Here is a 13,008-nt window from a genome sequence, read left to right on the forward strand (position 1 = left end):
CTGAGGGCGCTGTGTTGAAATTGCACTTACTTTAGAAATTCCACCATGATTCGCCAGATGGCGACAGAGATCCACTGTTTCCCGATATTTATTGCTGCAATGCATCACTTGCTCTTGCTCGGTGAAATCCATTTGCATCATAATTTGGAACACAGTCAATGATTGTTTTAATCAATCACAAATGAGTGCCAAGAACGGTTGGTGTGACTTTTGTGATGTTTTGCGGACCGCTCCACCGAAACGTCACCCGTTTCAGACGCGCTCCCGCAGAAAGGGAACGCACCTTACATGGCAGAATAACGTCACATCCTCAAGTTCAGCGGCGGTCCTTTGCCTCGGCTTAGTGTACAACTTACTTTTGTTTCATGAATAGGAGAGACGCTGATTTCAATCTGTTAAGGACGTGAGAGATAATTGGCAAATTTATTATTTTGTAGTTTGTACCAACGAGGGGAGCCGAGGAGAAGTTGGCATGTGTTTGGGATGTCAGCGAGTCCGTCTTCACTTTCAAACGGACGATAAGCTCCTTTCGATGTTTACAAAGCTAGCAGGCTAACCCGGAATGTTGTGAGGTCTTTGCTTGTGGCCAGCCAGAGTCGTTTGACCGTCACATGTGACGTCAGCAAAGTCCAAACAAGACACATGTGCCTTAGCAATTCTCTTGGAACTTCCCTTTGAAATGCGTTATGTTAAACCTTGGAGGCTCCAATGTTAGCTTGTGTCCCCGTGTCCGAAAGGAGCAAACAGTTCGGTTTGCAAGAACTGCATGCACGACCGAGCATTGGGTTCGGTGGTTTTCGTTCATAAGTACGCGTAAGTTTTGCTGCGTTTGGGCTTTTGAAGTCATAGACGCTTTATGGTCGAAATGGAGACTGGCTGAAAATTGAAGGTAGCGCTCCATACGTCGATGTCGCTCGTACCGCCGGCCGGCTGGGGGTAAACGGAATGAATATTAGAAATCGCCCACATGCTTTGGATCAGCTGCCGGACTTGCGACAGGCATCCGAAGCAGGAGGTGGCAAACTTGCAACCCGATGGCGGCGGAACTCTCCCACAAGCGTTGGTAAAGCGTCGGGACTCTTTGGCTTGATCTATCCCCGAACATCTTGGCTCACGTTGTAGAACACATGCAGGCCAAAAAACGTTACTTCATTTTGGTCTCTGCCGGCGCGTGTCTTCTTCTGCTATTTTGTTTCGGGGGTATCCAAGTCCACTTTCCAGACGAAGTCTGAGCCGGCGTGATGCGGGTCCTTTTTTGCCCGGAGCACGGTGGCGTCGCTGGGCGGGGGTCGTTGAACCTTACAGCGCCGGAGAACAAGAGCCCAAGGACGATGCGAATGAGCTGATATTGAGAGACTCGGTCCCTGAGCTTTTCTCTGAGAAGCCATGCAGAATGGAGTCCTGCTTTGACTTCTCTCTTTGTGAGAGAAACGGCTTCAAGGTTTACATCCATCCCCAGCAGAAGGGAGAGAAAATGTCCGAGAGCTACCGGAACATTTTGTCATCGATTGAAGGCTCCAGGTTTTTTACGCCAGACCCGAGCCAGGCGTGTGTGTTTGTCCTAGGGTTGGACACGCTGGACAGGGACCAGTTGTCAGCGCAATACGTGCACAACCTGAAAACAAAAGTCCAGAGTCTTCCTCAATGGAACCATGGTCAAAACCACATCATCTTCAACTTGTACTCTGGCACCTGGCCCGACTACACAGAAGACCTGGGCTTCGACATTGGCCTCGCCATGTTGGCAAAGGCCAGCATCAGCACCGAGAACCTTCGGCCCAAATTTGATATATCCATCCCCCTTTTCTCAAAAGAACACCCCAGGACAGGAGGGGAACGGGGATACCTCAAATACAACGCCGTCCCCCCATTCAGGAAGTACTTGCTGGTGTTCAAGGGAAAGCGATATTTAACCGGAATAGGCTCTGACACGAGGAACGCCTTGTATCATGCGCATAACGCCGAGGACGTGATCCTTCTCACCACTTGCAAGCACGGGAAGGACTGGCACAAGCATAAAGATGCACGCTGTGACAAAGACAATGCAGAGTATGACAAGTGAGTGCAGTGCTAGCTGGAATCATTGAATCTTCCCTTGTCTTTGGTATGCTTTCCTTGTCTCTAGTATTGAAAAAAGTAGAGTTGTATGTTATAAAAAAACAAAAAAAACAACAACAATCGAATGGAACAAGTCTTTGGTGTGACTCTTTTTTTTTTATTATATATAATTGGACGTTTGACCCCAGATTTAACCTTGATGTTGCAGGTATGACTACAGAGAGATGCTCTCCAACTCCACTTTCTGTCTTGTTCCGCGAGGACGTCGGCTGGGTTCTTTTCGCTTCTTAGAGGCGTTGCAGGTCAGTCACACGTTGCTATTTCCACCTTTTTCTTCTGACATCCAAACTCAAACAACCAGACCCTGAATTCAATCGAGCCAATGCTCACAAATGTTGACATCATTTCCTGAAGGCAGCACAATGTCACCAATGTCAATTTCAGAAATCAGCGTATGGGCCGCCGCGTGCAGCGGAGCGACCATTTATTCAATTCCATTTGTTTCTTTCCGTTCCTAGGCAGCCTGTGTCCCGGTGACGCTAAGTAATGGCTGGGAATTGCCTTTCTCCGAGATCATTGACTGGAAGACGGCCGCTGTGATTGGTGATGAAAGGCTACTTCTTCAGGTCAGACTCACTCGCGTGTATGGGATGGGTGACAGCCGTGCCATCCACCTGGAGAATCTTTTGTTTCTCCTGGTTTGGGAGCCCATTTCTCGTTGCTTGTATGGCAGGTTCCCTCAACGGTTCGCTCCATTCACCAGGAGAAGATTCTCTCCCTGAGGCAGTATACCCAATTCTTTTGGGAGGCCTACTTCAACTCTGTGGACAAAATAGTTTTGACCACATTGGAGGTATGTATGCCAGTCCTTTGGGTTACTAGAATACATAGGAGGGCGCATCTTGTCATCAAACGTGTGCATTTGGATGCTTGGACGGACGGACGGACGGTTCAGTGTGTAACGTGTCGTTTTCATGACGCACTGGATTGAATCTGTGGCAGTTTATTTCAAGGCTTTGCTATTAATAGAAGATGTTGCGTGACATAAATAAGAGGAAAGCATAAAAGCGCCTTTAAAAGAGATGACCGCACAAATCATTTCTTTGTATCCTGTCCAGTGTTATTTATTTCAAGTCATCTTCATCAAAGACCTGTGATTTGTTCAGATAGAAGCCATCATTGGCCCACAATCAAATCCTTCTTGTCTGCGCAGATCATCCAAGACCGGGTGCTTCAGCACAAGTCCAGAAGTAAGCTCATGTGGAACAGTCTGCCCGGTGGTCTTTCCGCCTTGCCCCAGTACTCCACCTACCTTGGAGACTTCCCTTTCTACTACGCTAAGCTTGGTAAGTACTAAAGTTAAAGTCCCAATGATCGTCGTCACACACACACACACATCTGGGTGTGGTGAAATTGGTCCTCTGCGTTGAACCCATCCCCGTGTGATTTGGATCCATCCCCTGGGGGAGAGGGGAGCAGTGAGCAGCAGCAGCGGTGCCGCCGCTGCTGCCGCCGCGCTCGGGAATCATTTAGTGATCTAACCCCCCCAATTCCAACCCTTCATGCTGAGTGCCAAGCAGGGAGGCAATGGGTCCCATTTTTAAAGTCAGCCGGGGTTTGAACCCACAACCTTCCAGTCTCAGGGCGGACACTCTACCACTAGTTTGAATTTGACAGCTGTTGATCGAAAGGATGTACTCCTTTAAAAGAGCAAAATCCACTTTTTTTTTTTCCCAATCTAATCCCTCCAGCTGCTGCAGAGTTACTTTTATCATTTGTTTGCGGGGGGATGTTTTAGTCTGTTCAATTTGATCCCTAAAAAGTCATATTACAACGTATGACTTGTTTTTTCTATTCTGGCCTTTATTGAGAACAAGATAGGTCCGTCCGTCCACTCTTCTTATGCTCTACTTGGAATGGGGTGTCTTCCTTTCTTCTCATGGCCATATGGTGAGTGTTTTTCAGGAATGGTGACGTCCCCCAAGTTTACAGCTGTCATTCACATAGTGAGCCCACTGGTGTCGCAGTCCCAGCCAGTCATGAAGCTGCTCACAGCTGTCGCCAAATCGCAGTACTGTGCACAGGTGAGTGAGTGAGTGAGTGAGTGAGTGAGTGAGTGAGTGAGTGAGTGAGTGAGTGAGTGAGTGAGTGAGTGAGTGAGTGAGTGAGTGAGTGAGTGAGTGAGTGAGTGAGTGAGTGAGTGAGTGAGTGAGTGAGGCAAAGATGGCAATATCATTCGCTATGTTTATATGGCCTCAATATGAATTTTGCATCAACCGTCCACATGTGTGAGTAGGCACTTAGCCCTGTACACAGTACAGTGGTACCTCGACTTGCAAACTCCAATTGGTTCGGAAGTGGAGGCCAAAACAAATGGCCAGGCTCCGGTTGGATTTTGATGCTATTTTCTTCTTCAAAAGTGTTTTGAAATGACTCCATCTGGAGTTGTGTGGGAATTAGCGTCTTCGTACTTCAATTGCGCTTTTGGTCTCGGCTGAGCAGGTAAAGAGATTTGGCAGACTTGATTTTACTTAACCAATCAATACTTTGTGCAGGTGGTAGTTGTGTGGAACTGTGGCAAATCTCTTCCCGCCAAGCACCGCTGGCCTGTCACCTCACTTCCTGTCATTGTCATTGAGGGGGAAAACAAGGTAAAAGGGTATCCGATTGAAGTTGAAAAAGTTCCCAACCTTCTTAACACCATCCTCACTTCCGATTCTTGAAGGGGTCTATCCAAATGATGTACGAAATCAGAATCTTGTCACATTCCTTTTTACGAGCATCCATAGTCTGGCTGCTTCACACCTGCGCCAGCCTGTCTGTCCACCATCAAAAACTCCTTGACCTGACATTCGGACTCCATTTAACCTCTTGTGTTTGGATTTGAGTTGTACTTGCCTTTCATCTTGTATATGTAGTCGTCATGTATTTCTATTTTTTTTCCCGTATCCTTTATTGTGGAGAAAGGAGCCATCCATTCAAAAAATATCCCCCCGCTCATTTGATCAGGTTATCAGCAGCCGCTTCCTTCCCTACGACATCATCCCCACGGACGCAGTGCTCGGTCTGGACGAGGATGCTGTGCTTTCCACCGCAGAGGTCAGGCCACAACTACAAAGTGTTGAAGGATTTTTGATACCAATGTGTCTCCAAGTTTTCTTCATGCCTCCCTCCATCTTGTCAAGGTGGAATTCGCCTTCGCAGTGTGGCGAAGTTTCCCCGATCGGATCGTCGGGTACCCGGCTCGCAGCCACTTCTGGGATCGCGACAAGGAGCGTTGGGGCTACACCTCCAAATGGACCAACGACTACTCCATGGTGCTGACCGGAGCCGCCGTCTATCACAAGTACTTAGTCCTGCCTGCCCTCATCGCCGCTCCCACCGCACTTTTAGTTGGATTCTCTTCAACCCGTACGTATGGTCCTCAGATACTACCACTACCTGTACACGACATACCTTCCGGCTAGTCTGAAGAGCACGGTGGACCAGATGTCAAACTGTGAGGATATTCTGATGAATTTCCTGGTGTCCTCTGTCTCCAAGCTGCCCCCCATCAAAGTGACGCAGAAGAAACAATACAAGGAAACCATGATGGCTCAGGTGACGGACGCTCCAACAGGGCGATGCAAATTTCAGAATTCGATGAATTTGACGTCACCCCACCTCACGCACGGAATGTACAATTTGAACTACAGCCAGTGGAATTGAATTGGCTGCAATTTGAATCACAACACTGAGAATATGAGACCATGCGTTTCACGACTGGGCTCCAAACAAAGTGTCCAAAATGTATGGGCAGCAATTTTTGAATTTCAATGGCTATTCTGCAAATTCAAAGGAGGGCTTATTCGCAATTCAATTCTGATATTTGTACAGCCTCGCCAGCAAATTCTTTGCGAACAAGGTGTTCTGAAGGATCCCAATAACACGTGACTGTCTTTGTCAATCTCGTCAGAGCTCCCGGGCTTCCCGCTGGGCCGACCCGGACCATTTTGCTCAGCGTCAGACTTGTATGAACAAGTTTGCCCACTGGTTTGGCACCATGCCACTGGTTCATTCTCAGATGAGACTCGACCCGGTCCTCTTTAAAGACCAGGTGTCCATACTGAGGAAGAAGTACAGGGACATCGAGAGACTATAACCCTCCAGAGCTCTCTGGACGTTGCTGAGAAAGGGGCGTCCGTCCGGTTCTTCTGTTGGATCAGTGGAGAAGCACGTACGGATGAGAGAGAGAGAGAGAGAGGGGTGACGCGGCAAGATGCACCGGAAGACGGCACACACCTCGTCTTCTCTGTATGGCGTCTTTAGTTTTCTCTCTCGCTCTCTCTCTCTCTCATGTTTGGGCAGTTGCAGAGTATGCAGCGCCATCTCTATTTGAAGGCACCGAAGACCTAAAATTGACAAACCAGAAATGGAATAACCAGCGTCTTGGAATTGGACGCTTTTTTTTTTGTGCTCCAAATAGTAACATACTACTGCAGCGTTCTGGAACTCTTCCCCTCAGTATACAGTACTATGCACACGTTCATGAACGTTTAAGAATGAAGAGGATAACACTATTTTGGATGCCTTTTTATAGTTCTAGTGTTTTTTTATGATGATGATGATGATGATTATTATTGTTGTTAATAATGATACAGCGCTCCACCCACTGTTTCACATACAGTGGCCGGCCGGGTGGGTGGGTCCGTGAGGAGAGCAGTGACAAGCCCTTCACCATATTTCGGATCATATTATGCTCAGTGCCTCAACACTAGCCTTTTCATTTGCAAGTCTAAATAAAAAGATGTGGTCCAAAATGGGTTTCAAGCTGCTTTTACTCGTATTGTCCTCATAATTTGTTTAACTCGTATTAAAGTGCCTATTGACTAAAAATGGAAACCCTATAGAATAAAATAAATACAAAAAAATAAACGGACGAATACGATTATTTTAATCGAACTATTTTCTATATAAACTATTTGGTTTGAATCTTTTTCATTTTCACTTGATTTGGTTGCCCCCCTCCCCCTGTCGGCCGCAAGTGCTCACTGCGCCTTGCCTCCCCCTCAGGAAACTCCTCCTCCGCCATTTTTGACTGTAAACATCCTGTGGATTTTAAAAGGGCAGCGGTGAGCGGGAGGAAGGCGACTGGCGCCATCTTTTCTGTTTTAATGAGTACGACGGGGAGAAATTCGCTGGGAGAAGTAACATCATCTGTGGAACTCCACAATCTATCGGTGTACCGCCGGTAAGTAGGTTCTCACTTGGATGCGTATTGTTTTGTGCCATTTTCTTTTTTTTTTTTGGGAGGGGTGGGGGTAAGGGGGGGGGGGGGGGTACGCAAGCACGGTAGTACTAATTCAGGCCTTCGTGCTACGAGGAAGAGTCGTTAGCCGTTAGCTAGAACATCACTTATGACAACGTAAGGATGGTAAAGTATTGTTTTGAAATAAATGCACTTTGGACTCTGGAAGAAGACGTCAGAAGAGCCACGCTGAAAATGTCTAGCACACACAAATGCGTAATGAATGCTAATGCTATTTGGCGTACAATTTCGATCATGGCGCCGATTACGTATTTGTTGGCGCGATTGTCTACATTTTCGTCTTGACTGCTCTCTGAATCGATCTACCGTTAGGTAACTCATTTGTTCATTTGAATGATTCCATTTCTGCTCAATCTACCGTTTGCCATCTGGGATGTCGGAACTCGCAACAGTCTCTCCTGGGCTTCTACTAGTAATTCCAAGTATTACCGTCCACATTTGGCATACAATGGCATTGTGTTGAACACATTTGAAATGCCCCTTTTGTAGGTATTTTTCGTTTTGTTTTGGAATGATTCAATCCGACCAGGTCCCAGTAAGAGCGGCAATACCACATATATTGTGTTGAACGAAATCCATTTTGCTCAACAGGTGAGCCTACGCCATTGTCAGTGTGTGAGGCAGTGGAACCAAGGCGATGTTCTACGCCCACTTTGTCCTCAGCAAGCGTGGGCCGCTGGCCAAGATTTGGCTGGCGGCCCATTGGGACAAGAAGCTGACCAAGGCTCATGTGTTTGAATGCAACTTGGAGAGCAGTGTGGAGAGCATCATCTCGCCCAAGGTAACCATGACAACAAAATCCACGTGATTCAGTCTGTTCAGTGAAAGGCCCTTTCTCTCTGGAATCTTGCATTCTTTCGTATTGTGCTCATAGGTGAAGATGGCGTTGCGCACATCAGGTCACTTACTTCTCGGGGTGGTGAGAATCTACCACAGAAAGGCCAAGTACCTGCTGGCTGATTGCAATGAAGCTTTTATCAAAATCAAAATGGCTTTCAGGCCAGGTACGGTTGCGTCCACTTGCTCCGATAATCCTTTCCTTTTGCGGTGTGCTGAGTTTCAGCGTTGTGGCTTTTATTTGGGTCCAGGTGTGGTGGATTTGCCTGAGGAAAACAGAGAGGCAGCATACAATGCCATCACTTTACCTGAAGAGTTTCATGACTTTGACCAGCCGCTTCCTGACCTGGAGTAAGTCCGTGTCTTCTCTTCACGCTTATTCTCGTCACAATCTGGAAAAAGCAACTACGGATAAGAATGCTGCTATCCTGAGAATAGTTGTCACCGCTCCGCTCCGCTCATTTTGCGCCATCTGTTGTCCTGTGCACAGTGACATTGACGTGGCCCAGCAGTTCACTCTGAACCAGAGCAGAGTTGAGGAGATTACCATGAGAGAGGATGTTGGCAATCTCAGCCTTTTGCAAGACAATGACTTTGGTAGGTCATAACGGTGATGCGCTACTCTTAAAAAAGAAAAAGATTCCTCTTTTGTATTTGAGCGGAATGTCGTTTGGTTAGAGCAGAAGAACCTTATTTACACATGACCTGCTTTTCCCCTCAGCTGACTTTGGCATGGACGACCGGGAGATGATGCGTGACGCCAGCACGTTCGAGGAGGATATCATGCACGGTGCTACGGCCTCCAACCTTTTGTTAGAGCCCGAGCCCGGTCCGGCTAATCTGCCCGATAAATCCAACCACATGGAGTATGATGACTTTGGAGACGCCTCCTTGGGCAACAGTGACGGAGGAATGTTAGGTGAGCTCTCCAAAGGCAGCTCAGCTCCCCTGTTAGTCTTGATGTGGAAGTGGTGATTTTGACATCTTTCTTTCAGTGGATAAGCTACTTAGCTCTGAAGACGGCGGTGGCATTTTTGACGACCCTCCGGCCATCACCGGGAGTGTCATGATGCCTCCAGATCACGCCGACGATGAGGATGATTTCGACAACCTCCAATCACGTAAGTACTTGCTGTCGAGATCAAGATTGTGTCAAAAATGAGAATGGAATTCTGAGTAGCTGTGTACCATGGCTGGGCCTCATCCTAATTCCCGTTTTACAACGTCTAGCGGGTCCAGACAGCCCGGACTCGGGGCCGGCGGAGCCGCTGCCGGCCATGGCTGACCAGACGGAACAGACCACTCTTGTTCATAATGAGGAAGAAGCGTTTGCGCTGGAGCCCATCGACATCACTGGTTAGTCAAATAGTTTGGACCCGCTTTCTGATCTGAATTGAAAATGGGTTTGTTCGACAACATAACAATGCTGCAGACGATGGAAAGTGGTTGATTTTTGTCTCAACTCCTCTTCAGTGAAAGAGACCAAGGCCAAGCGTAAGAGGAAGCTGATCGTAGACAGCGTGAAGGAATTGGACAGTAAAACCATCAGAGCCCAACTTTCTGACTACTCGGATATTGTGACCACGCTGGACCTTGCCCCTCCCACTAAAAAGCTGATGATGTGGAAGGAGACTGGGGGAGTAGAGAAGCTCTTCTCTCTTCCCGCTCAGCCTCTCTGGAATGCCAGGCTGCTTAAGGTAAGGAACATTTTAGGAATGTTGCCCATTCAAGTGAAAACTTTGTTGTGCACTTTCCCAAAATGGCCTTGGGTGGTGGGTGAGCGTGTGTTTTTGAGAGCAAGCCAAATTGTCGTTTGCCACAAGAAAGCAAATTGTCATTTGCCGCAACATCCCTTTCAAGCGCTTGAAAGGACATTTTTCAAGTTCCATCTTTCATTGATCTGCTGCCCATGTAGTGACATTTAAGGAACAGAATGAGAAAGTCAACGGTGTTCTCCCTCCCTTCCTTTCCTCCCTCCCTTCCTTTCCCTTCCTTCCTTCCTTCCTTCCTTCCTTCCTTCCTTCCTTCCTTCCTTCCTTCCTTCCTTCCTTCCTTCCTTCCTTCCTTCCTTCCTTCCTTCCTTCCTTCCTTCCTTCCTTCCTTCCTTCCCTCCCTCCCCTTTCACGGCCTCGTACGCGTCTTCAAAATACTGAGAAAAATGTGTTTGTGCATAATTGATCAGAACTGTTTTGTTCACACTGTCTAACTAATGCTGTATATGTTTTTTGAAGAACCCCTTTACTTTGCTAATATTCTCTGCATTTAGATGTTCACACGCTGTCTGACACCTCTGGTGCCAGATGAGCTCAGGAAAAGGAGAAAGGGTGGCGAAGCAGACAGTTTGGATGAATTCCTCAAAGAGCTGGAGAACCCAGAGGTGCCCAGGGAGGACGTCATGGGTCAGCACAGAGATGTCATTGGTAAGATGACTTTTGGGGGGGCTACTCCACAATTCTAGATGAGTAGTTAGCCAATACAGCTGTCCCCCGTTCGTTCACCATATAGATCAGACTATCATGGAAGAGCCCAGTTTGCTGGCTGCCTCTGCAATGGAAGGCAGCAGGACAGCCCTGGATGAGACGGTCATGCCGCCTCCCTCCACTCCTCGTGGCGTCAAACGCAAGACCCTCGACAAGGAGAGTGCCGTCGGGCCTGTGAGTTTTGGAAAAGGAAAATCTTCACCTGTTATTTTGGAACACAATGTGAGGGATTTGGACTGAGCATGGCTTCTTGACCCTTTCAGATGGCCGCCTTAGAACAGCAGCAGCCACAACAGCTGGCCGACCGCTCGGCCTTGTCTCAGAGGCTGGACATGCCGCAGGTTGACCTCCCCCCGGAGGAGACCACCGTCAACCTCACGCAGCTTGTCCCTGAACTGGACCTCATCGGAGAGAAGAGCAAAGACAAGAAGGATGAGAGCGACGAAGAAGAGGTTCGATGTATACCCTTCATGTTTCCAACCGGAATCAGTCCATCTCACATAACTTTCACACAGAGCTCAATCAAATCCATTCTATTTATAGAGCCAACTGGGGCCCAAAGTGCTTTACAACAACCAGAAAAGCACCATTCAAGGCCATGGCAATGCAAGAGGGATTCTTTTTGTCAACCTGATTATTTTGTGGTGTCTCGATTAGGACGAAGAAGGTCAGGCTGGAGACCAGGACCAGGAAGAGAAGCGATGGAACAAGAGAACTCAACAGATGCTACACGGGCTTCAGGTACAAAATCATTCTTGGCCGGTTCCAATCATTCTTGTAGCCTTTTATTCCCAACAACGGGTGGTTTAGCTCCATTGATAATCCGATTGGCGCAAATGTAAATACTTATTTTGCAACCATCTTTACCTCAAGCCCATGTCTCTGACATCAGTATTGTGCATTTCTATTATTCCCAGAAGCTAGCCAATGACTCCTTCAAGATATTTTTGTGAACAAATGTACACTACCGAGATGGTCACGTGGGCTAAGTGCAATGCTAAGCCGAAAAAGACCTACAATATTGGTGAAACAACAGCAGTGGATTGGCGTGATTTGTTTTAACATGGATCTAGATCCCCCAGTCGTCGCCAAGGTTTCGGACATTGTACACATGGAATTGGGGGCCGCTCGGGTTCTGACATTGTACAAATCTGATTGGCGGCCGCTCGTGTTGATGACTTTGCTAACTTGCGATTGCCCGTGCAGCGCGTCATGGCAAAAACTGGAGCAGACTCGGTCAGCCTGCTTGACTTATGCCGAAACAACAACAAGAAGCAGGCAGCCGCTAAGTTCTACAGTTTCCTGGTCCTCAAGAAGCAGCAAGCTATTGAAGTCACCCAGACGGAGCCTTACAGTGACATCGTCGCCACCGCTGGACCACGATTCCACCTTATTTAAACATTGACAGAGGAAAAAACACTGATTGCCACAGACATCTTTTTTTTTTTTTTTGTTTTTTTTTGTTTTTGTTTTATAAACACGCAGCTTTGTTTTTTTGTTTTTTAACTTTTTTTTCTCATACACCCCCAACCAAGATGAAAGGTGGGGTTGGTTAGTTGGAAAGGTTTTTGGATGTTTGAAAATTATTTTACTGTACTTTAGGTGGACTCATGCTGTATTCACTTAGTTCAAACAAAAGAATGTTAACAGTTATATTTATATAAAAGACAACAACAACAACACACTTCCATCACCAATTTGTAGGCTTTGATTCATTTGCTTTTAAGTTAACTTTTCTACTTTGAAACAGTACCCCTCTAGCCCTGTAAATATTACGTTTCTATCATGAGAACTCATGGGTTCCATGTGAAACGCTGCAGCGGCTATGTACATAATATGGGAAGGTACTGTTTTATTTCTCAGAAGTGTAACTCCACCTCCTTGTGTGTGTTTACCCCCCCCTCACATAATACAAGTGAATCTGTCAAATATCCTCCCTGGGGGCCAGATATATCATACTTTAGTTATAAAATTCAGACAGTTTGTCAGTTAAACTTCATTAGCTTTTTTTTGTGTGTTTCACATTTATGCTTGTACACCTTTTTGCATTATGTAACTAGAAAATGTACTTGGTACAGATACGTGCAGTGTCCCACCTTTTTAGTCTTTGGGTAATGTCTAGTGATACATCTGTAAAGATTGGAAATAAAAATGTTTTACATACACCATCGCTGCATATTATTCGTAACCCTAATTTTAAACTGAGATGACAGCTCTTTCTTTGAACATCTATTTTACATTAAATGCATTCAGAACATTGACTATGCTCATGAAATGGACGCATTTTTGATTTCCAGAACATCACAATGTAAATGTAATTCAAAT

General features: G+C 46.7%; 2 protein-coding genes across 2 annotated transcripts; both read left to right on the forward strand.

Annotated features, from left to right (window-relative positions):
• The first annotated feature begins 233 nt into the window (after positions 1 to 233).
• Positions 234 to 6,861, forward strand: LOC119135730 (exostosin-1-like). Its single transcript, XM_037273547.1, is given in 12 exon segments — positions 234 to 1,214; positions 1,217 to 2,058; positions 2,267 to 2,360; positions 2,577 to 2,684; positions 2,792 to 2,911; positions 3,272 to 3,404; positions 4,024 to 4,142; positions 4,614 to 4,709; positions 5,068 to 5,157; positions 5,244 to 5,404; positions 5,487 to 5,658; positions 6,014 to 6,861. Coding segments are annotated over 12 exon segments (2,208 nt in total). The 5' UTR covers positions 234 to 1,127; the 3' UTR covers positions 6,200 to 6,861.
• A 267-nt stretch (positions 6,862 to 7,128) lies between these two features.
• On the forward strand, positions 7,129 to 12,849 carry LOC119135718 (double-strand-break repair protein rad21 homolog A-like). Its single transcript, XM_037273517.1, has 14 exons — positions 7,129 to 7,288; positions 7,958 to 8,147; positions 8,241 to 8,370; positions 8,455 to 8,554; positions 8,694 to 8,800; positions 8,925 to 9,122; positions 9,199 to 9,324; positions 9,434 to 9,559; positions 9,677 to 9,900; positions 10,470 to 10,623; positions 10,709 to 10,857; positions 10,947 to 11,135; positions 11,341 to 11,424; positions 11,890 to 12,849. The coding sequence occupies exons 2-14, from the start codon at positions 8,004 to 8,006 to the stop codon at positions 12,079 to 12,081; spliced, it is 1,923 nt and encodes a 640-aa protein (XP_037129412.1). The 5' UTR covers positions 7,129 to 7,288; positions 7,958 to 8,003; the 3' UTR covers positions 12,082 to 12,849.
• The last annotated feature ends 159 nt before the right edge of the window (positions 12,850 to 13,008 follow it).

The sequence above is a fragment of the Syngnathus acus genome, chromosome 16, assembly GCF_901709675.1.
Source record: "Syngnathus acus chromosome 16, fSynAcu1.2, whole genome shotgun sequence".
NCBI lineage: Eukaryota > Metazoa > Chordata > Actinopteri > Syngnathiformes > Syngnathidae > Syngnathus > Syngnathus acus.

Coding starts and splice junctions, on each gene's coding strand:
- LOC119135718 (XM_037273517.1), top strand. CDS start 8,004: ATGTTCTACGCCCACTTTGTCCTCAGCAAGCGTGGGCCGCTGGCCAAG. Junction 9,901..10,469: donor GGAATGCCAGGCTGCTTAAG/GTAAGGAACATT, acceptor CTCTGCATTTAG/ATGTTCACACGCTGTCTGAC. Junction 10,624..10,708: donor TCAGCACAGAGATGTCATTG/GTAAGATGACTT, acceptor TTCACCATATAG/ATCAGACTATCATGGAAGAG.